The following is a 23,101-nucleotide window of genomic DNA, read 5'->3' on the forward strand; positions in this document are numbered from 1 at the left end:
TTCCATTCCTTTCAAAAAAGTTAATTATATATATTGTATAAGGAGTTTGTTTTCTCAGGAAGCTTATCAATTCACTAATAGCATAAGCTACGAAGAAATTTATGAAATCTCTAGAAAAATATTAAAACTCTTTTCTGTATAGGCGCAACTTGTAATAAAAATAGAAAAAAATAAAAATCTCAAAGGGTACTGAGATTTTTATTTTCTTTCTATTTTTATAATTTTCAATTTTAACTATATATGTGAGACATAGTGTTCTATCATGTTCATTCAATTAATTCAGTCCCACTGGAATTGATTCAATACAATTCTGTTTAATGTGAGTATAGATCTGAATTGTTAATCTAACTGATTGATTTACAGCATTAATTGTTGGATATTCTTTGAATAATCATTAAACGAAAATCAAAAATTGAATGCTGTGAATGAATCATTTTGATGAACTATTCAGATATATACTCAAACAAAACAGAATTGCATCCACGTATCAAGTAATTCAAGTTTATATATTACATCCCTGATTCACGACTCACACTGGCGCACAAGGAATCTTCCTTTTGCCGGTGTTTTTGTCTCACCTACTGTACTTATGCATGTGAACATAAATTGAATCTTCATTTTATAACTATTATTTATATCATTTATTAATGATATCATTTCGTTATTATATATAATTAAATAAATGTATGTATCTTGGTTTAAGTGCAGTAGCATATACTTATATTTATTTTTTGTATTTTGTTTTTGGCAAATAAAATTCATTCATTCATTCAATTCTAGTGAAACTAAATCAATAAGTGACGTTTTGAAATTAACTGAGCGATAATTTTTTCTTGAATAGTTCTTTGCCATATTCTACTTCCTAACTGTTGATTTCGTATCTTGATCAATTAGATTTGTAATGATTGTGTGTGATCCAGATCTGGCCCAGCAGTGCCTCCTTTCGACTACAATGGGTTTATGGCTAGCCTGGAATTCTGGCACAAGCCAGTCAGCACAGAGGCCCCCACCACCACTCAGAGGGTGACTGAGCAGAGTGTCCTGAGTAAGTCATGTAAGCCGCAAATACATTCTATACAATTCATACTTTTAACAATATTGGGTTTTTTCATAGAGTGTCGATTTATTCAACAATTGAAGTGAGCCCATGGAATCAATTCAGTGAGTTGATATTTTATTAATACTTTTACTCAATGTGAATTGGTAGTATTTGAAATATACTTGATTTATTTAACAATTCAAGTTACCTTATGCATTTAATTTGGTGATATTTTATAAATATACTACTCAATGCATTGCTAATAATTGATAAACTTGCTATTGTGCCATCAAAAACATAGTAGGCTACCTTTTTCTCTGTAAAAACTGATATGATTGTAGGCACACGCATCTTCTAAGTAGACCTTCATTATTGAACATAGAGTAGTCTCACCTGATGATTGTAATAAAAGTAGTGATAATGCGAATAGATTGTTGTCTTATTGTGATAAAATCCATGATATAGACACTATTGTACTGTACATATATTGTGTGTTCATTTTAATAATATATTAATTGAAAATCACAGTACCCTTCCATAATTTACTCTTATTTTCACACATCTTCCAAACTTTTAAGTCATTTCCAAGTATGTACAAGGGTAATTTCAGATAAGAAAGTGAACATTGTGTGTCTGCTATAGTAAAATATATAATTTAATCAAAGCACTCATTAATTTTCTTCAATCCATCTATTTATTTCATTCTTCACAATAAATAAATGGGCAAGGAGAAGTGAATAGGGCAATAGAAGTGATATTGTCAGTTCCACATTATTTGTGGAATTTTCAATTTTGTGGAACTGGCAATATCGCTTATCTTACCTTAATATGGATAAACTTTACAACATATCTGTTCATAAAGTGAATATTTGATACATTAGTGTTTATGTTCATTTGGCTCATTTCATGGGTTATTCTGAATAAATAAAATGTCTAGTTGAACTTTACTTTGAAAATGAAAACGTTTGATAATATAAGTTATAATATTCAACAATTATAGCCTACTATTATAATGGTAGTAGGTTAATACTTTATTTATCAAAAATATAAAAAACTACACCACTGTTGATGATGCGATAAACTTATTGTGTGAAACCAGACTGTCACATGTAACGAGGCCATTCTAGAATCAATTTATTCAATAAATATTGTTGATTTTATAAAAGTCTTCCATAATAATTGAAAAACACATTTTTTACTATCAATTCCACTTTATTAGCTCACAGAACTGCAATTTCATTTTGAAACTAATACATCTGAAGATGAGTTGGTTCCAACACCAAAATACAGTCCTGAAACATAAGAAAAAAATAAGATGAAGTGACTAAAAAAATTATTGCTTTTCAATTTTTTTCCGTCAATTCGAGAAAGCTTAGCAGCACAACAAAATCCTGAATAACAGCTATAAAACGTTGCACATTACACTAGTTTTTGTCATTTGTGACCATTATCAATATAATATTGCAGTCCTAGCTGCTCTTTCTTTGCTGCTCAATATATTTTGGTTAAATTTTACTAAAAATCAATACTAAATAAAAGAAATGCGTTAAAAATCCAATGTCTATATTGATAATAAGCTTTCAATTCAGTGGTGTAAATAGCCAATATAGCCTACAACAGTTTTTTCACATATTAAAATGACTTGTTTTCTCATTAATAAATTGTTTCTCATTTCACAACATTTTCTCGTTTCTCATTTCTTGTTTACTGTGGTTAGTAGTGAAATTTGTATTGTTTGTTTTTCGCAGTGGATGCAAAAGGAAACAATGCGGTGCAATCAACGGCTCGGCCAGCTTGTGAACTGGTGTTCAATGGCAATGAGAGCAGATCTGGGCATTTCGATAGTCGCAAAGAGTCCTGGCATCAGAATTGTAGCTTCGTATTTATTGGAAAGCCATCCGACGTCGTGCATGTTTCTCTTTTCAACTACAAGCTGAAGTAAGCGGAAAACTACTACTGTAGAGGTTTTTAATTTCAATTCTCAAATAGCCAAATGTTCCAGTAGTTGCTACACAGTATAATTATTGTAACTACAGAGTTCCAGTTTTTAATACCGCTACTAAATTTAAGCCTCCTCAATTATTATTTGGCGAATTATAGGAGAATGTTCTGCATTCCAGCTTCATTTGCCATTTAAATATTTACAAGTCTATTCGTGTATTGTAGAAATAACTTTCCACGGAATAACTTAAATTGAAAAATAATATTATATTTACTCAATTATATGTAGCCCACATATAATCGATCCGTTTATTATCCAATATTCATTTTATTGATGTTATTTCTAGATAAAATTATCTTAATGCAGAATTCAAACTTTCATAAAAGCTTAAAAAACAATATTATAATTCATAAATAATGAATCATATAAATTCAATACACTTCTATAACCAGAATCAAAACATTTCATAATTAAACATAATTTCCTGAGAAATTTCCTCCTTTGAAAAATAGTTTAAGCATGTGAATACTTTATTTCTGTATCAATATAACATGACTTTTGTGGTTCATTTGAGACTATAGATTGGAATAAAATAGAATAGAAAAAACGTTTATTGAATAAATAATAGCTACCTTAAGCGAACCTCAAAGAGGCTGCTTGACAAGGTACTATTATACAAAACATGTAAATTCAAATATAATTATAATTATGTAAGTTCAGATTGACTATATATTATAACACTCTAGATTTTTGAGAGCTGAGCCAACAATTAATTAATTAATATCATGATAATTTTAACTGTTAAGTAAATTCTGTAAGTAAATTGACAGTGTAATAAACTGATAAGTGAATTTAACTTACTTACAGAATTTAATTTAATTTAATTTACTTACAGAATTTACTTAACAGTTAAAATTATCATGATATTAATTAATTAATTGTTGGCTCAGCTCTCAAAAATCTAGAGTGTTATAATATATAGTCAACCTGAACTTACATACAAAAAATAGAACAGAATGAATTACAACAATACAATACATTAATAATGAGTTACATTATGTTACATCTAAAGTGTAATTATTCAACCAAATCTTTAAATTTCTTTTCAACAGGCGCATATTAACAAACTCAGCACAATTATCGGGTAAATCATTGAAAGTTCTTGGTATAATATAGATTAAGGTGTTTCTGGCTAAATTATTCGAAGTAAATGGTACAACATACCTCTCATTTCTTAAATCATATCGATTAACTTTCATAACTGAATATTTTTTGCAGAAGTAATTTTCTAAAATCAAAGTAAACAGAAATATACCTTTTATATTCAAAACCTTGCATCTATTCAAAAGGTTCTCATATGAAATATCTCCCTGAGAATTGCTGACCAAACGTAAAATCTTCCTCTGTACCGAAGATATTTTCCTAAGATGAACATTGCTAGCAAATCCCCACCCTTGCAATCCATATCTCATTAGAGACTCTCCCAAGGCTATATACATCATCCTCTTCACTTTATTAGGTATTAAATCTTCAATATAATACATTTTGGCCAATACCTGTTTGAGTCTATTACAAACATTTTTTATATGGATATCCCAACGAAAATGACTGTCAACTGTTACTCCTAAATACTCAATTTATACAATTCGATATAAACTGACAATCTCTTGTACATATGAAAATATCTTGCTCCTGCAGTTGGAAACATTCACAGCAATGGTGCTTAATTTTGGGTTCTCTAATTCTTTTCATATAGGATGAGGTTATATGTAGCACCTTGGTTTTGGTAACATTTATATTTAGACAATTATTATGAGACCATTTAGCTAGAGTATTGGTATCATGTTGTAACCGGGTTTCGGCCACATCTAACGATTTATGAGAGGAAATCAACAAAATATCATTTGCAAACATAAAAATCTTACAGTGAATCAAATATACGGTATCTAGGTAAGTCATTTGTGTAAAGTAAATACAGCAAAGGTCTCAGGACTGATCCTTGAGGAACTCCCACATTTGAAGTCCTCTCTTGACTTAAATAGTTCCCAATTTTAACAACAAATTTTCTATTCTCCAGATAACTCGTTGTGATGAACAGCGCACAATTACAGCTGACAGAGCGTCGGGCCTTCGTCCGAAAAGAAAAAGAAAAGGAATGGAAAAGAAATAAATAATAACAAGAAAAAAATAAATCAATCTGCTTTTAAAAACTTTATTCAATATCACTTCATGATTATAGAAATGTCTCCATTTCATTTCATGACTAATTAAATATTTTATGTGATTTACATAATCAAGTAGCCTATATTGTATCATAAATGTGCGTCAATAATCTGCAATAACTCTCTAGAAATGCTCTGTTATATTATTGCTTGGACGATTATGAGGTACTATAAATCACATTTCGTCAGCAATGAATGTACGGTACAATAATATTCTATATTCTTTCAAGGCTCATATCAAGCATGGAAATGGTTGGATAGATTTTTCTATAGCTACCTACTTCCTAAAGCTAAAACGGTAGTTATCTCAAGCCGCGTTTACACCAAAAGTTTTTAACAAATTGCGGCAATTTGTTGTCAATTTATTAACAACAAGCAACAAAAAATCATTGAAATTTGTGGAAATCCTTGTTAGCTATTTTTTTTTTTTTTAATTTTCCACTCAGTGTGGGGGGAACACTAAGTAAAATGCCAACTAAATGTTCCCTTCCTTCAAGTCTAGTAAGCTCTAAGGGCAGAAAAATTACGTTTGTTGCTCTACAAGGAGAACAGCTACTTATTCTCTACAAAAAAATACATGACCACTTTTTCTTTAAAAATTATTGCACAATATAATTTTGTTGAAAACTATGGTGTAAACGCCGCTTCCCTTATGCACATTGTTCTTTAAGAAGGATAAAGAACATTCTTCTTTCTTCTTCTTAATTCTTTTCTTTCTAGTTATTGGAGTACCTATTAATAATGAATATTGTTATGTACGGTAATGTGCGCTATTCTGCCATAAATAATCTTATACTTTGGTTATAATCAATTTGTTCAAATAATTAATCCGTACATGAATAAGTTTATTAATATAATGTGATAATTTTTCATAGGTCACCATCATGCCAATCCACAATTGAAATCTATGATGGCTTACAGAGTGAAGGTCGCAAACCTACCAAGAAGATTTGTAGCCCTTCAACTAAGCATGCTCAGGATCCGAGTGGCAAGTGAGTAAACTGATATTTGTCGTCTAAATTTCAAAATAATTGTAAACTACTGTGACCATGATATTTTTAATTTGCCTTTGTGTCCACTACTATCGAGGAAATCTTTATTACTTCAACTGAGTTGTGGTCGATGTTGTAGAAACGTTCCATGATGAAATAAAAACACATAGATGTTGTCAGTTTTCTACACTTTAATTTGGTACACGACCATGGTTTCGTGACCACACAGGTCACATTTTCAAGCTGACTAAAACTAAAATGGACATATTGGGCATATTGGACATATTAAGCCCAATATGTCCATTTTAGTTTTAGTCAGCTTGAAAATGTGACCTGTGTGGTCACGAAACCATGGTCGTGTACGAAATCTTTATTCATGAATTGACATTTATTTATAATATAAGTTTTTTTAGGACATCTCTTATGAATCGATGAATTCTATTAATGAGTGGAACAATATGGAAATAAAAATGAAATTGCAATTATCATTCACATGCTAATAATTCGACCTATTATTTACTGTACATGATAATCAAAATAGAATCCGATCTCAATAGCCTACCGTATTCTATCAACTATTCTGAAGAGTGCTCCTGCAACAGCAAATTTTAAAATTGTCAACGAGGAGAATGGAGGGTAGAAAAATCGGTGAGTGCTACCGTACAAAAATTATTTGCTCCAACAGCATCAAAGCCTATGATTGCCAGTCAGTCATGTTGCCAATTTACACTATCAGGCAATCCCTGAATGAGCGCTGCTGATACCCAATCAATTATCAAGTTATATTCTGATAGTCACAACATGAGGAAAATGAATAGAATGGATGAAGCAAGTAACCCTCACCAGCAAGTTCAAAGGCTACAAAATTAATGTTTTTGTAAAACATCAACAATGTTATTTGTGATAGGCCTATAGACTTTGGCAGTGGAAGATTGATATAATATTGTTATAGACTTATTTCTCAACTAAACTCGAATTTTAATTTCGAATTATTATATATTGAAAATTTTATAATTTTTTGAAGGTAGCTGATATTTATATGTTACCATTACAACCAAACTCGAATTCTATCTTCAAAATGTGTATGGTAGGTAGCTTTTAAGTGTTGCCATATTACACGTATGATAAAAGGGCAAACTTCTTGAAAAATTTTCATTGATTATGAACTCAAGTTCTGTCGTAAATTTGTCAAACTCTTTAAATAAGGATGAATGAGTGATGGATAATTCCATCTAAATATAAAAAATGTTATACTTTACCTAAAAATTGAAAGATGTAGTGTAATATGAAACTATACCACAAGAAATATTTAGCATTTTCCTGTAAAATCATTAGGTGAAAACTCCTTGAACTCTTTATAGGAATGCATGAATGTGATAGGCCACCATTTGGGCCTCTAACTCAATTCGTTTTTTTTTTCATATTACGGTACGGTAACATGTGTTTGTTCCAAAATGTTTTCTGTTGATTTTAAATGAAAAGCTACATCTTGTCAAAATGAAATAAGAATTTGGTTGATGATTACGCCTGCAACAGTTTTAAAATTATCGATACCGTACTCTTCTGTCCAATCCTGTATTTTCAGTTTTCAGCAATAAAATAATAGTTGCTTGTGAAGTAGATTTTTACAAATAGCTTATTTATAATCCTGTGGAAGGCATACTTTTTTATTAGTGATGATAAATCTAATTGATTATTGTAGTGCTGATATAATTTTCATTACAGATTCCATGAGCAACAGTTGTTTGTTTCTTCTGGTCCAGTATTGAATATCCTACTTCGTCGAATGCCAACTCACCAAACTTCATCTCAATCTGAACAGGAGTTCCTGGATGGAGCATATGTCTTCCACGATGGTAGATATTGTATGCTTTCTAGTATATTATTCCATGTTCAAGTAACGTGAAGTATCAGTTATCCTAACTGATAGGAAAAATCTGATACAATAGGTATCTTCCTACGTTTGTTGATTTCAGGGTTACCGTACCTGATTGAAGAAAAAGACAATTAAATTGTAATTCATGGTTGGTGCATAAATCTACAAAATGAAAGTATCATTCCAGAATTTTTATTAATTTGTATTTTATTGTATTTGAACAGTATTTTAAATTTTTGAAGACTAATTGAGTCTATAATATTAGTGGTAGTAGCTCATTAGAATTTCTTCAAAAAAGTATATTCGGACTCTTGTTGGCCTGGTAAATTTTGTTAATACCGTACTGTGTGCGATATTTGGTCAAATCCATTCAATTTTAATTACTGAAATAGTAATCAACAATTACTAATCATTCATTATATTCTCAAATACCTATGAGTAAATAACCAAGAAAAACTTGTTCAAGTGGACTGCAGTTTACAAAAACAATAATTATACTATTCATAACACTCTGTGTATCTTGAATGATATGACTTTAATCAAAATTCTCAATCCGAAATATTATCAAAACCTAATACGGTAGGCCAACAAAAGTCAGAACTCAATTAACTAATAATAACAGAAAGGTTTCTAAGCTTATTCCCTTGGTAAGGGATGAGCAAAAATTTCCTTCATGTCTCATAAAAATTTTTCCCATCATTATAGCACATTATGTCAGACATTTTCCATCCATCTGTTCTGATATTTTTGTGAAGGAAATTTTTTTATTAATTCTAGAAATGGAATAAATGACACAACTCCAATGAAGTATAGCCTACTGTACCAACTAAAATACATTTTCATCCTGGAATAACATCATGCTAAGAAGATAATATAATATTTTAGTTGTTGAACTATCGAAACTGGTGGATACCAGCTAATTCATTTTTGATCCTGGTTGGTGTGGAACTCTCTATAAGAGATATTATTATTCAATGAGTATCAGTTTTAAAGTAATAGAATACTATTTAAAAATGAATGATTTTGTTTAATTTGGATTTAAAAATGTTTTTGATTATTCATTCTCTTCATTTTCAGAGCATATTGGTGGAACATTACAGCCGGATGCTTTGTGCAACGTAGACTATTTTGGAATGAGTGCCTCAACGTATGGAACTGTAACCAATGCTGGAAATCAGCATGTATTCTGGAATGTAGAAGGCCCTCTCGAGTGTTCACATAGATTCATTCCTGCTGCTAATCAGAGTGTCACTGTTCAGGTGATTCATATATTATACGGTAACTAAAATATTACTCATGTCTGGTGGATTTAATTCTTCCAGCACATCAACATTTTATATGTCTCCAATTCACAGGTCATGTAAAACATGAGAACATATTCATCATTGTGTAAGACATAATACCTCTGTACTGTTGACATGATCTCATGTGAATTATATTCTATCAAAATCTCGATCTATATAATAATTATTCCAATGATATGTTTATTTTGAAGATTTGATAATAATAATAATAAAATATTATATGAAAAAATATAAGAATACACAAATTAGCAGTATGTTATAATATTATTTTGTAAAAGGATTTGAGAATGGTTTTTGAAGACAGTAAACTAGCATATTTCTTCGTTAGCGGTATTTAATCATAAACGCTTCATAGAGGTATAACAACTTGTATCAACAGCTAGTCAATCAATTATTATAAATTCAATTGTCATTCTCGTTCGCTTGTTCATTTCAAACAATGATCCATTGCATCTTTCAATATTCGTCTTCTTCCAAATATGCTCTACCTATACTTCTATCAGCTACGGTATTTTATCATAGCAAATATAACTTTTCAAAGCCTTTAATGTAGATAGTAGGCTGTAATATGTGAGAAATTATCAGTAAAATCATTTTGTGGACTGGAAATTGTCATTAGAACTAATAACTACTACCGTATTAATAATAGCGATTATTTTTCTCACATCAAAAACTCCTGATTACGCCAATACTCAATTTGAAAATTATTATAACATTATAAAAGATAGTTAATGCAAATCTAAGGTATGAAGACACAAGCCTAATTGTATAGAGTTATGATATGATGCATATAGTGAAATTTCAACATCAGTACGGTACTCAATTTGAAAATTATTATAGCATTAGAAAATATAGTTAATGAAAATCTGTGTGAAGGTACAAGCCTAATTGTATAGATTTATGATGCATATAGTGAAATTTCAACATCAGTAGAATAATTCAATTAATTTATTTATTCATTTATTGAATCAGAGATACGCAATTATCAAAATAATTAGGGGATGACTAACAGGCACAGCTAAAAACTGTTTCAATATTATAAATTCCATATAATAAATGTGAAGTGCACCGATTCCTATTATTTCTTTAAAGATCTGGTTTCTACATATAACTACCTTTATTTTTTTCATTTATGATGATCACGTTAATGCCCCTTCTTCTGGGTCTATGATTCTAGCAGGGGTGATGATGAAATTAGGGGAGTATGGTCTTACTCGGAATTATTTTATAAATTGCCGTGCTACCAATTTCTCCTAAATAGGTTGGATAGCATTTTTCACCTATTAACCTAAGGAAAGTTATCGGCTACAAAGTGGTAGATTCTTGATAAACTATGAATGGATCTATCGCCTATGAATGAGAAATCCAATTTTCAGAGCAAACCAACTTATAATCTTCAGAAGAATTTTGGCAATATACAACACAAATCTAAAAAAAATGATACCTTACACACTTAAACATCCTAGCATCATTAAAAGCTAAAATACTTATCCAGTTTATATAGTTGAAAACAATGGCTATAGGCTTGTAAACACACAAAACAAAATACACAAACTTAGAACACCATACAACTGTTCAAAACTCAAATTAAAACATTAAAAATTTCAATTAAACAGAAAAATATTCAGAGAGCACAAAACACTTTTCAATAGCCAGCCACCATTTTTTAGAGAAGAAAAAGCACAAAGTACAGAGCAAAGAACCACACCTCAAAATCAGTGATGACTTCATGAACACGTCACCAAAAAATTATAAATTACAAGTTTAGAATTTACATTTTATATTTGTTCTCAATAAAACTTTATTTCGAAACTGTTATTTTAAATTTATATATCATCTATATTTAAATAATCTATTTATCTGTTAATTCTGTCAACTCAGCTTCGGTGATACCATGGAATATGCAACACAATTATTTACGATAAATTCTCAGTCAAAAAGTTGTCCGCATACGATTACTCTGATATTTACTATCAAGTTCTATAGATCTTGGATTGAAGATTCGATTTTAATCGAGAAAAATGTAATATTACAAAATCCATCCGAAAACCATGAGAGATCAGCTTCTGATGTGGACTTTACTTATCAATGAATCAGTGATAATGGAGAAAGTTAATAAATTTTAGGGCTCTCCTGTTATAACTGTTTGTTTGTATTGGTGAATTTCTTCATCTGTTCAATAGCTCTATTATAGCCAAACTCCTGTTTTTCCAAACCTCTTAATCATTGAACATTGAATAAGTAATTTTACATGCCTCCACTACTCATAGGTGGGTTATTTCGTGTATGAAAAATGATTTGTTGTGTGTTCCAGTTGGTTTCTCTTGGTAAACTGAGGACAGATCCGAGACAATGCCACACGAGATGTGGTGACTCGGCTTGCCAGTGTGAAACCGACCTGTTGCCTCTCTCGCAAATTGATCATATCATGTTCATGACCGACACTCAGCTAACATTGTCTTGCATCTGTGGAAATTTCGAGGTACGTAACGTTATAATTGCTTATCTTGAATGATTTTTCAAGAATCTTACTTGCCGTCAATATCTTTCAACTGTGAATGAGAAAAAAGAAGATCAACATTTTATTTATTAAAAAAAGTGTTCATGTTGTATTGCAGATATTATTTATTTATCTAGGTCAATTTCAAATATTTATTGTTGTTTGTGAAGCTTCATATTGCAAGATGCAATAATTATTTAGTATTAGGCTATAATTATTATTTATTTATTTCTCCATTTGAATTATTTCAAATATTTATTGTTGTTTGTTGAACTTATTCATATTGCAAGATGCAATATTTATTCAGTATCTCGCATCATAGACCTAATTTTTTATGAGAGTTAAAGTTTTGAAGTGACTGTGTAGTCAAAAGTTTGTTGACTCAATTAATCCATTCTTGCTTCTTGCTGAAATGATCTGAAGTCTATAAGATATGGAAAGTACAAGATAATCAACGTGCATACGAGCATTGTGCAAGGAACAATGATATATTAGCCTACCTTATTCTTTGATACTATTCTTATTACAATATTTTACAATGAATTATCTTGGGTTCTCTAGAATTCGGAGGCATTTTCAGTAGGAATGTATTATGTAACGTTATTTTTTATATAAAAAAATACCATGAATTCGAATTGTGATTTAGTGATGCAACAAAGCTTTATTTTTTATTTCCCCATAATACCCACCACAGATTGTCAGAAAAGTCATGCACCATATAGGAATTTTACAATAAATTTAATTCTATCAACAATATATTTCACGAAATTTTCTTGATAGGCTTCTAGCACAATGGAAGGAGCATATAAAAAGGAAATATGTTCCTCACTTTGTGCTGGGTGTGCTTGTTACTGTGTGCTGTGGAGAAATTGATATAGCTTTGAGCTGAATATATCTTTCACTTTGTGCCTGTAGGTAGCTTTTTCAAGTCCAAACATATTTTGAAGTCCATATGGCTCACTCAATAGAACTATAAGCTATAGGAATAATTGTATCGAATATCTATAAAATCAAATTTTGGCCACTATATTGATGAATTTATCAATCAAACTAACAAACGTTCAATAATCTGTGTTAGTAAATAGGCTACAGCAAATCAATTGTGGAAATGTGGGTGAAAGAAAATACATTTTGAACCAACGACTCTTATTGTTTATTTTTATTCTTTCTTGGTCTTGATTCATCCCTTTTATCTTTCTTCTTTCTTGAACTCACATTATTTGAATAATTCAGCTTATGATTAGGTCTAATAGTAGATTTAATTACTATTAATTCGTTATTAATAGAATTAATTTAATTTAACTCAATCACATTCTGCCTCACTCTGATCTAGTAATATAGTAGCTTTATATTAGCTTTGGTCAAGAGTTTATCCAAACCTAACATTTCTCGTTGGTATTCTTACAGCATTTTCAAAATCATTACGTTATTGTGCTGAATTCACTAATAACACCATATTATAGTGGTATTAGTATAATATAGTGTAATTATAATAATACTATAATATAGTGTTACGGTATTAGTAAATTTAGCACAATACCGTATTGATTGTGAAAATGTGAGAAAACGAGAAATGTTAAGTTTGGATAAACTCTTGAACATTTTTTATTTTTTCCTGCATCTCTCTCTTGTTTCTTGAACTCACATTAAATGAATAATTCAGCTCATAATATAGGCCTCATAGAATAAATTCCGCTGTACATTAATTTAGAAATATAACAATAACCTTGAATATAGTGTTATCAGTGAATGCAGAACGATTGTAAAAATGTGGAAAAGCGAGAAATTTTAAGTTTGAATAAACTGCTGTCCATTTTTATTCCTCCCTGCATCCCTGTTTTCTAATTTACTATAATCTTGATTTTGATATCATAGTATTCATTTGTATGAAATATAAAGGGCTGTGTGGCGGAGAGGACCTAGAGTCCTAACTCCGCCCTTAATAAAGGCAATTAATTAATCAATAATCCCTGGTTGCTTCTAGTAGTCCCATTATGTAATTGAATAGCCCTGCTTTCTAAAGTTACACTATATCATGAATAATTCAGCTTCTTGAACCCACATCAATCTTGAACAATTCAGCTTTTTTGGATAATAGATATTTCGCCTCACTTTTCAATATGAATTTATCAAAAATTCATTAGATTCTCAATAAAATTTCAGGAGGACTATCCTGAATAATTTAGCTTCTTGAACCCACATTAATCTTGAATAATTAGGATTTTTTGGATAATAGAAATTTCGCCTCACTTCTCAATATGAATGTATCAAAAATTCATTAGATTTTTAATAAAATTGCAGGAGGACTGGTTGCCTGTCGGTGTACGTTCGTGGTCCCCAGTGAGAGTGGTCTACCATCTCGCCCACTACAGCTGGACATCAAAGGGATTTCAATTCAGAGCCGACTACTCATTCACCAACGATGCAATGTGCGGTCATCAAGTGCTTACTCAGCATCTAGGTTTGTACGAGAAGCCTTGACATGAAAACAAATCATTATTTGGCGGAGTGACAAGCTTATTGTCTGTGAACAGAACATTGATTATATATTTTATGATTATTCATTTTCAGGCCATGTCGTTGGAACAGTTAATAAAATATATAATTATATACAAGAAAAAGTGAAAGTCAAACAATAATAGCAACATCTATTATGGATTATGGCTCTTATAGTAGGTTCTGGGACCCGAGAGACCATGTTGCATGTGTACACGAAGAATGCGTGTGTATCAGAGTGACTAAAATGAAATAACATGGATTTAAATAGAAATTCCTTGAGCATTCACAAATGTCAATATACTAGTAATATGTCCACACTGTATTGCAGCAGAGATGACAGAAATAATAATAAGAAGTATAGTTTCTTTTCTCTAAGATTGTAGTGTCCTTCCTGAAGAGATATAGAGATATAAGATAATATAAGATGTTTATTGACAATTGAAGACACGAGTGGATGAAGGTGTTATGTTACATTTTTGAAAAAATTGAGATTTTGCATGGAAGAAGGTGTTATGAGCTCAATTTTGTCATGGCACTGTCAAAAATTCAATATCTCTTGTAGTTTTCAAAATAATGTATGGAAGAAGGTGTTATGTCACCAAAATGTTCAGTTTTTGTATGAAAGAAGGTGTCATGGGCTCTTGACACTTTCATTCATTTCTAAAAACTCACTAAAAATACTTTAGCAGTGGATGAAGGTGTCATGGGCTCTTGACACTTTCATTCATTTATCTAAGAAATCACTGAAAATACTCCAGCAGTGGATGAAGGTGTCATGTAACAAACATAGCTCCTTCTTCCATGACAATACTGTAGTAGGTAATCACAACACAGCTTGGTGTGTGCGTGTCTTGTCTAGAGTTCCTTGCCTTGATGGAATGTCAGTTTTCTTGTTCATCTATTGCTGTTTTTTTATGAAACAAGTTCTTAAAAGTTGTTTAAGTTGTTTTCTTTATGAAAAATGAGAAAAGCATTCATCAGTAGGGGACAAAAGCTTGTAAATTTGGCTAATAAACTTGACTGCAACAGTGAAATCATTACTAAAAAGAAAAATGAAGAAGAAAGCAAGCTGAAATCTAACCTCAAATCCAAGGTTATGCTGAATTCAGGTAAGTCCAATGAGTTTTCTACTGTTTTTAGTTGAATTTTGTGAAAATGTTATCGAATATTACAAAATAACTGTACCTAGAAGATGAAGAGTGACATAAATTAGTGATGATTTTGATACTAATAATCAATAGAGTTATGTGAATCTAGGCCTAATAGCCTATGATTTGCTACATGTTACCAGCTAGGCTGCAGTGAATAAGTTCTTAAATTGATGCTTATGATAAAGTAGCAGTCGTAATAATATTATCATCATAACTGAATGCAAATCACCATGAAATTATTACATATTATGAAGAACAATTAAGTGGATCTAGGTCTAATACGATTTGCTACATGTTACCAGCTAGGCTGCAGTAATGATGATGTACTACGGTACTTGAACTAATAAACTGATATTTTCACACTCACGAAGATTGATTACAGCTACACAACTGGATCAAACATGATATTCATGAAGTAAGTAATAATTTGTAGGCTCAATCTAAATAATATTATTGTGTATGTTCCTTGTTTCAGGCGAAGAATTGAAGAATGACCTACTAGAATGTATCAGCATTGGTAGACCTCCAAATTATCAATTACTGGACAATCCACCAGAAGGTATCAACACTGGTAGACCTCCAAATTATGAATTACTGGACTATCGACCTGAAGGTACCAGCATTGGTAAGACAAAGAGGTGCTGAATATGTATCTTACAAGAATATAAAAGTTCCTGAAAAGAAACCAAATGATGGTGTTCTGTGTCGTGAAAAATGTAGACTCAAGTGTAGTTCCCGTTTCAATTTACAAGACAGAGTTAAGTTTCTTGAAGAGTTCTATAAACTTGATGTGAACGCCAAAAATGCACTGTTATTCAAAAGTATAACAAAAAAGGCTGTCTCACGAGAGCGTAAGGATGCAAAGAAGCATAAAACAGCAACCTTTATTTATACTGTGAACAAACAGGGTGAAGCAGAACAAGTATGCAAAGAAGCTCTATGTTCATTGTATCAAGTAGGGCGGAAAAAAATTGATATAATGAAAAGTCGTGTTCAGAGTGGTGTATCAGCTCCTCCACCTGATTGCAGAGGAAAGCATATGAACAGACCTCACCGGATGGATGATTGTACCAAACAGCACATCGTGGAACATATAAACAGATTATAAACACATCATTGATAACAGCTCAGAAAGAGCATGTTTCTGTACTTGGACAGAAGATATCGCGAACAGAGGAAGCTCAGAAATTTACAGCTCCCTTTTGAGGTATATTGAAGTAGATGAGAGTATAACAGACAAAAAGCATTTAATCATCTGGTCAGATTCATGCGCTGGCCAAAACAAGAATTTCACTATGATTTGCCTCTATCAGTACCTTGTGCTGAAAGGATACTTTGACTGCATAGACCATAAATTTCCTGAAGTTGGTCATAGTTACCTTGATTCTGATCGTGACTTTGGAAGAATTGAAAAAAAATTGCGAAAACATGAAGTTATTTATGTGCCAGAAAAATATAGAGAAATAATTTCTTCAGCATCTTAAATTAATCAGGTAATTGACATGACAAACCATTTCAAAAAACTCGAGGAGCTGCCAGAAAAGCTTCATATACTGAACAGGAAGAAAGACTCATTGGATAAAAAGATAAGATTCCGGGATGGTATAAAATGGGTAAGGGTCAATAAATTCGGTTCTTATCTCTACAAAGAGTCATACGATGAAGCAACACCATTTATAGAAGTCAATCTACTTAAAAAGAAAAACTCTGTACCACCTGCTGCTGAAAACATTCATATCCAGAGAATTCGTGAGAAGTATGGAACAATTTCAGAAGAGAAAAGAAGAAATCTCCAAGAACAGATTAAGTTGTGAGGCCTGAGTACCGGTACTTCTATGAGGAGATTATTGAAAACTTTCAATAAAAACTCTATCTGAGACAGTAGTTGATCACCATTCAAACATTTTCTTTTATTATGAAGATCTCTCTTGCTTGATCATTACGACTCTTTGTAGAGATCTTTATAATGAAAGAAATGTTTAAATGGTAATTACCACTGTCTGAGATAAAGTTTTCAACTTATTTTATCCTTAACTTTATTCTCATCTTTTTTTTTCACTTTTCATTGAAAATATTACCGAATTCTAAAATTTTGAGCGGAATTACCCAGAAGCAAGTCCTAGAACACAGAGACTTTGGGATTGAAAGGCAAAAAACATTTTATTTCATTATAACAGTGTGTGAATATAATTTTTGACATAATAAACACCTTTTTCACTTTTCAAATAGTTCAGTTTTTTTACAAACCTTTCATGAATGAAGGTGTTATGTACACATTTTTATGAAAAAAACATATATGCAATGGATAAAAAAATTGGAAAATCATGTCAAAAAAATTTATTTGTAAGTGATAACATAATATCAAAATTATAGGAGTATTGTAATAACCATGAAAAAGTAGCCATAAAAAAACTTTGAACTCGATTTTCTCAAAAAGTATGATTTGTAACATAACACCTTCATCCACTCATGTCTTCAATTGTCACAAGGCTGTTGCCTATGGTAACATTCCCAAAAGATTGACAAATATGAAGCAACATCTATATTCATATTTATAAATTACTAGCCGTCAGGCTCGCTTCGCTCGCCATTTACGTCTAGCCAGGGGGCTCCGCCCCCTGGACCCCAACTGGATCATCCAAGAATGAGATCAGCAGGCTCGCTTCGCTCGCCTGCATTTTTCATTTGAGCATTTTTATCATATGTTAGGACAATCCAGTCGGGGGTTCAGACTAAACGTCTGGCTAAACGAATATGGCGAGTGAAGCGAGCCTGACGGCTAGTAATATAATATTCCCAGGATTGAAGTAGCAGTGCCCAATCAATTATTTTTCCGCGATAAATGCATTTAAATCTTCAACTTGGTGCCAACCTAACAAATTCAACTCAACTTAATACCAACCTGACAAAATTATTAATTTAGTTGCCAGTTAACAACTGTTTCAAAGAGGTACTCTATCTAGATTATAGTTCTATAGTAACATATGATATGGAAATTTCAATTATAATTAAGAGATTGGGAGAAGAAGAATATACATGCTAAAAGACGAACTTAAAACCCTTAAAAACAACCCTTAGAGTTGGAATATTGCCAAAAGATTTCTTAGTGCGCCTCTAAAGGGCCAACTGAACATACCTACCAAATTTGAACGTTTTTGGTCCAGTAGATTTTTAGTTATGCGAGTGAGTGAGTGAGTGAGTGAGTGAGTGAGTCAGTCAGTCAGTGAGTGAGTGCCATTTCGATTTTATATATATAGATTGATTTATCATCATATTTCACGGAAAATTACCTGCAGTATGTGTTTCTCATCTGTTTCAGCTTCAGTGGGTCAGTATCAAACTGATTCAAATTGATGGACAAATGTCATGCAAAGCTCTCTTTGTAGAGGACCGTAATAATTAATAAACCATCCAAATCAACATATGAGTTCAAATCAATTCTGAAACTCTCTCCAAAATAATTTCTGACTATATCAATATTGTTGAATTTTTTTTAAAAACCTTAGTTTGAGAATTACTCATTTTTGAAATGATATAGCCTACCGGTACTGAAGTTCTAGAATATACCTACTTATTTAATAATGTGTGTTGTTGATCGCAGCAGGACATCATGCATTACATACTATATAGTATAAAGGAAGTCCTGGTTGCAGTATTCTTGTTTCAAGAATTTATTAAGGATTTTATTTTTAAATTCTACAGGAGTGATAGATTCAGCCGATCTACAAATTAGCAGTCAACTGAACTATTTCTATCATCAGAGCTGTACCTGGCTGTTAGACTCAAATGTCGAAAGACAACTCACTGTTGAACTATCATCCAATCAGAATCGTAAGTTACTTTTTCATAAAATAATAACCTATTGTAAACTTATTCCTTCTACATGTGATTTCGTTTTAAAGTATATGCTTTTGTGAAGTTTACTTTAATAATAACGGTGGAAAAGGATATAGGGGAATGGCGTTGCTGATTCTCTGCCTTGCCATTGTCATAAAGGATATATAGCCGATACCGGTACTGATGCAATATTGACTTGAATAAAATAGCAAATTATACCGTATTTCATTCGTCAAGGAAGAATATTTCTCAATGATTGAAAAATAAATTCTAATAATTGAGAATTATAATATTGTTTATTAATTATATTTCCACATTGTTAAAAAAACGATCTTGCAACTATGCGGAGCTAGAAAAGGATTGCGCTATCTGCTTTGTAGAGTGATAGACAAGGATAAAGGCAATGCTAAAATCAGTGAATCAAATACTGCCATTATAACGTGGACCTCACAATTGAACTTCTTGAAAATGTGAATGAGTCCTTTAGAGGCCTATTGCTGAAGTTGGTTGTCAAATTTCAATTGAAATTAGTGCAGCCATTACAAACTATTGGAGACATCAGTAATGTATCGATTGGACCTGCTCTCAGTAGCCTGTACTGATTTGTCAAGGGGAGAGAAAATTAATTCTGGGAACCAACTTTTGTTTGAAATTCCGACAACCTGCAAGATGCAAATTGTAGAGACTCATTGATTGAGATTTTCTTAATTGAGAGTTGTTTTCAAAGTGTATTATTATGACACAATTTATTATAATTCTTATCAACAGTTCAAGTAGGATGAAAACAAAAGAAGAAGTTGTTTTCACATTATGAATGAGAGATTCATATCATTCTGTATTATTCTACAATATAACTTGGTTTATAAATGTTATTGTTTTTGTCTAAAAGTGATTTCATGGTTTGATTTCCATGAAGTTGATGAGACGAATTGTGTGAGTAGGCTATATAGTATGATTCTTGTAAATTGAGAAAAGCGGAGGCTAGTTTGAATTGGGAGCATATAATAAGAAATAATATATTCCATTCATAGAACATTGTTTAAAGAGACAAATATTTTCTGGAAACGTTTGAAAGTCTATTATAGATCACTCCAAAGTGGTCATTCACTTTGGTTGGTTTCATTCTTTTATTGAAGTTAGCTTATTAAGTAATGAAAGAAAGGAAAAGACTATAAATAAAAAAAAACCATGGATTCTAAACTTTTCTGATACTATTTTCTCTCACTATAAAAACATGTTTTAAAAACTCTAGTCTGCGCACAGGCATCTAGCCCATGCAGACCATTTCCATATTATTCATTGTGCTCATTTCCTTAATTATATGTTTCTCATCGTTTTCTTTGAAACCTAAGCCACATTAAGATTTATATACTTGAATTTGAAATTCAAATCGACTCTTTCATTTCATTTTCGACACTTTACTTTAAAGTTATTTTTATTTATAGTCTATACGATAATTTAGGTTCTAGAATGATGTTGTAACACAATGGTCAAGTTTTTTTTGTATTACAATGAATGAGCATTCATTCAATGTTTTATCTTGTTAAATGATTTTCTTGAAATGAAGAAACTTTTGTCTGTCTATCTCATCCAAAGCTAGAAGAGCTTCAAAACACTTTTAGTGAAGTTTCAATAGTTTTCTTCAATTTCTTACAGCAGATTCCTATCTACATTTATCAATCACTCATGGACGATTCACCCATGATTTGTAGGATACATGTGTTTTATTCAATTAATAATTGTGAAACAATTATATTTTTTACAATTAACTTGTTCTTTATCTAATTGGGAGGAAAAATCAATTTTTTTAATGAGTTGGAGGATGCTTCAGGTATTGAGGAGTAACATGATGCTAATGAAAAATAAATTCCTATTCAAATTATCAAATTATCAAATTATTCCTATCCAGTTATCAAACAGCACATAATTTATGAATACTTTTCTCTATTTGAATCTGTTCTTAAAATAGAATTTTGATTTTTACTGGTATTCCTATTAATAAAGTGCACTCTAATGACTCTATTCTCTTTATTCAGGACAGTGCAGTGCTTGGAATTTGAGCATTCATGAATATTCTGAACAAAATGAAGATCGAACTGGAACTCATCTCTACACATTTTGCTCTCGAGAGAAACATAAAAACTATTCATTGCCTTGGAAGCTAAATATAGTCGTTATCAAGTGAGTCAGTCCTGAATTAATAGTGAATGGAACTTCTATTTTTATTGTACAGTATTATCCATATATATATATATATATGAGCAAGAGAGGAAAACGTTCTATTCAATAAAAATGTCTTAGCAAAGCTTCCACGCCATTGGCTAAGAACTTAATACAAACTCAGCAGTTGCGCTGACAAAATTTTCATTCCTAAAAAAGACCACTCGCTTCTCGTTCAACTGCGGTATCGACCACGAGTCCAGGTTTACCCAGGAGAGTCAGTTCCATATTTTCTGTAAGTTTCTTTTCTTTAATTTTCTTTCAAAATCCATTGTCATCCTTTTAAACAGTAATATCTCAAATAATAATAATAATAATAACAACAATAATAGAACGTTTTCCTCAACATATTTCTTTTTTATAAATTTAAATTCTTAAATAAAATCAATTTCATTTTAGATAATTAAATATAAGCCAACGGTTTCATAAGAAAGGGCGTAATTGTTTAAAATAAGATTTGTTTTGTTTAATCATCCGTATTACCGATTTTCAACCTTTTGTATCTTTTTAAATATTGTTCAAAATTGATAAGAACTTTGTGTCAATAAAAACTAAATTACTTTTCCAATTCTTACTTCTTCTATTTTCATCCTATTTCAAAAATTCAAACACCTTGTGTGAGTCAAAATTTTTATTATCAAAATTTCCAAGTTTTTGTGTTTTTTTTCTTTATATAAAAAAGACACTGGTGGAGGCGTTCCTGTTCCTGTGAGGTAATTGATCGAAACCCATACGATTTGGAGGAATCTGGGGATTAATTCATTCAATTATCCACAAATTTAAAGATCCTATAATTTTTGGTAGTGTGCTTTACCAAACATCGAGTAGAGGCACTAACCACTAAGAAGAATACAATCGATCAGTAGGCCTACTAACGAATTGATTATTTGAATAAATCACATTAATGTGAAGAACATAAATAGATGATGAAATAACACATAACAAAACACTTATAATCTTTTCGTTAGACTGGTCATTTCTCTTTATTCTTTTATTTGTTACATATGGTGAAGGCGTCAAACGCCCATCATCCCAATTATTTGTTACAATATATATAAATAATTTCACCAAAAATCAGAATGAATTACTGGAAAAACCTATGAAATGATCTTATCATTTTGTACACATCAGCAAATTGAATACTTATCAAGTGAGTCACTATACAGAATTGAACAAAGAACTTTTTTTTTATTAAGCATAGTATAAGCTAAAATTTGAATAAAAGAGTAGAGTAACCTATCTTGAATTGCTCTAAAGTCTGCTTTATAATCTCAGAAAATTAAATAGTTTGAAAAAGTTATTATTTTATACTGATGAAATTGAAATTCTTCAATAATTATTGGACTATAATAATCATTTTTCAAACCATAGACATCAAGCAATAATGTTATAAGTATGGAGCAATAAAAAATAATCATTGTCTTTTTTCGTTAGAGCTACCGTACTCTTGAATATAAATAAAAATAAAAATCTAATGAAATGTATTTTCCAATCACTTGATGATAGCATCATTGCCGAA

At 31.1% G+C, this 23,101-nt stretch overlaps 1 protein-coding gene across 3 annotated transcripts in view; it reads left to right on the forward strand.

Annotated features, from left to right (window-relative positions):
* The window catches only part of LOC111054673, a 190,778-nt gene extending 169,189 nt beyond the window's left edge, over positions 1–21,589 (forward strand). For 2 of the 3 annotated variants that reach the window (XM_039420578.1, XM_039420576.1), the window contains exons 9-17: positions 921–1,054; positions 2,788–2,977; positions 6,079–6,195; positions 7,921–8,051; positions 9,149–9,330; positions 11,690–11,857; positions 14,177–14,336; positions 19,228–19,356; positions 21,399–21,589. In XM_039420578.1, the coding sequence (XP_039276512.1) occupies positions 921–1,054; positions 2,788–2,977; positions 6,079–6,195; positions 7,921–8,051; positions 9,149–9,330; positions 11,690–11,857; positions 14,177–14,336; positions 19,228–19,356; positions 21,399–21,547 (1,360 nt within the window). In that variant the 3' untranslated portion in view covers positions 21,548–21,589. The remainder of the gene's footprint in view (positions 1–920; positions 1,055–2,787; positions 2,978–6,078; positions 6,196–7,920; positions 8,052–9,148; positions 9,331–11,689; positions 11,858–14,176; positions 14,337–19,227; positions 19,357–21,398) is intronic. The other variant, XM_039420577.1, reaches the window with a different exon arrangement.
* Positions 21,590–23,101: the final 1,512 nt, after the last annotated feature.

Source organism: Nilaparvata lugens, chromosome 2 (assembly GCF_014356525.2).
Source record: "Nilaparvata lugens isolate BPH chromosome 2, ASM1435652v1, whole genome shotgun sequence".
Lineage (NCBI taxonomy): Eukaryota > Metazoa > Arthropoda > Insecta > Hemiptera > Delphacidae > Nilaparvata > Nilaparvata lugens.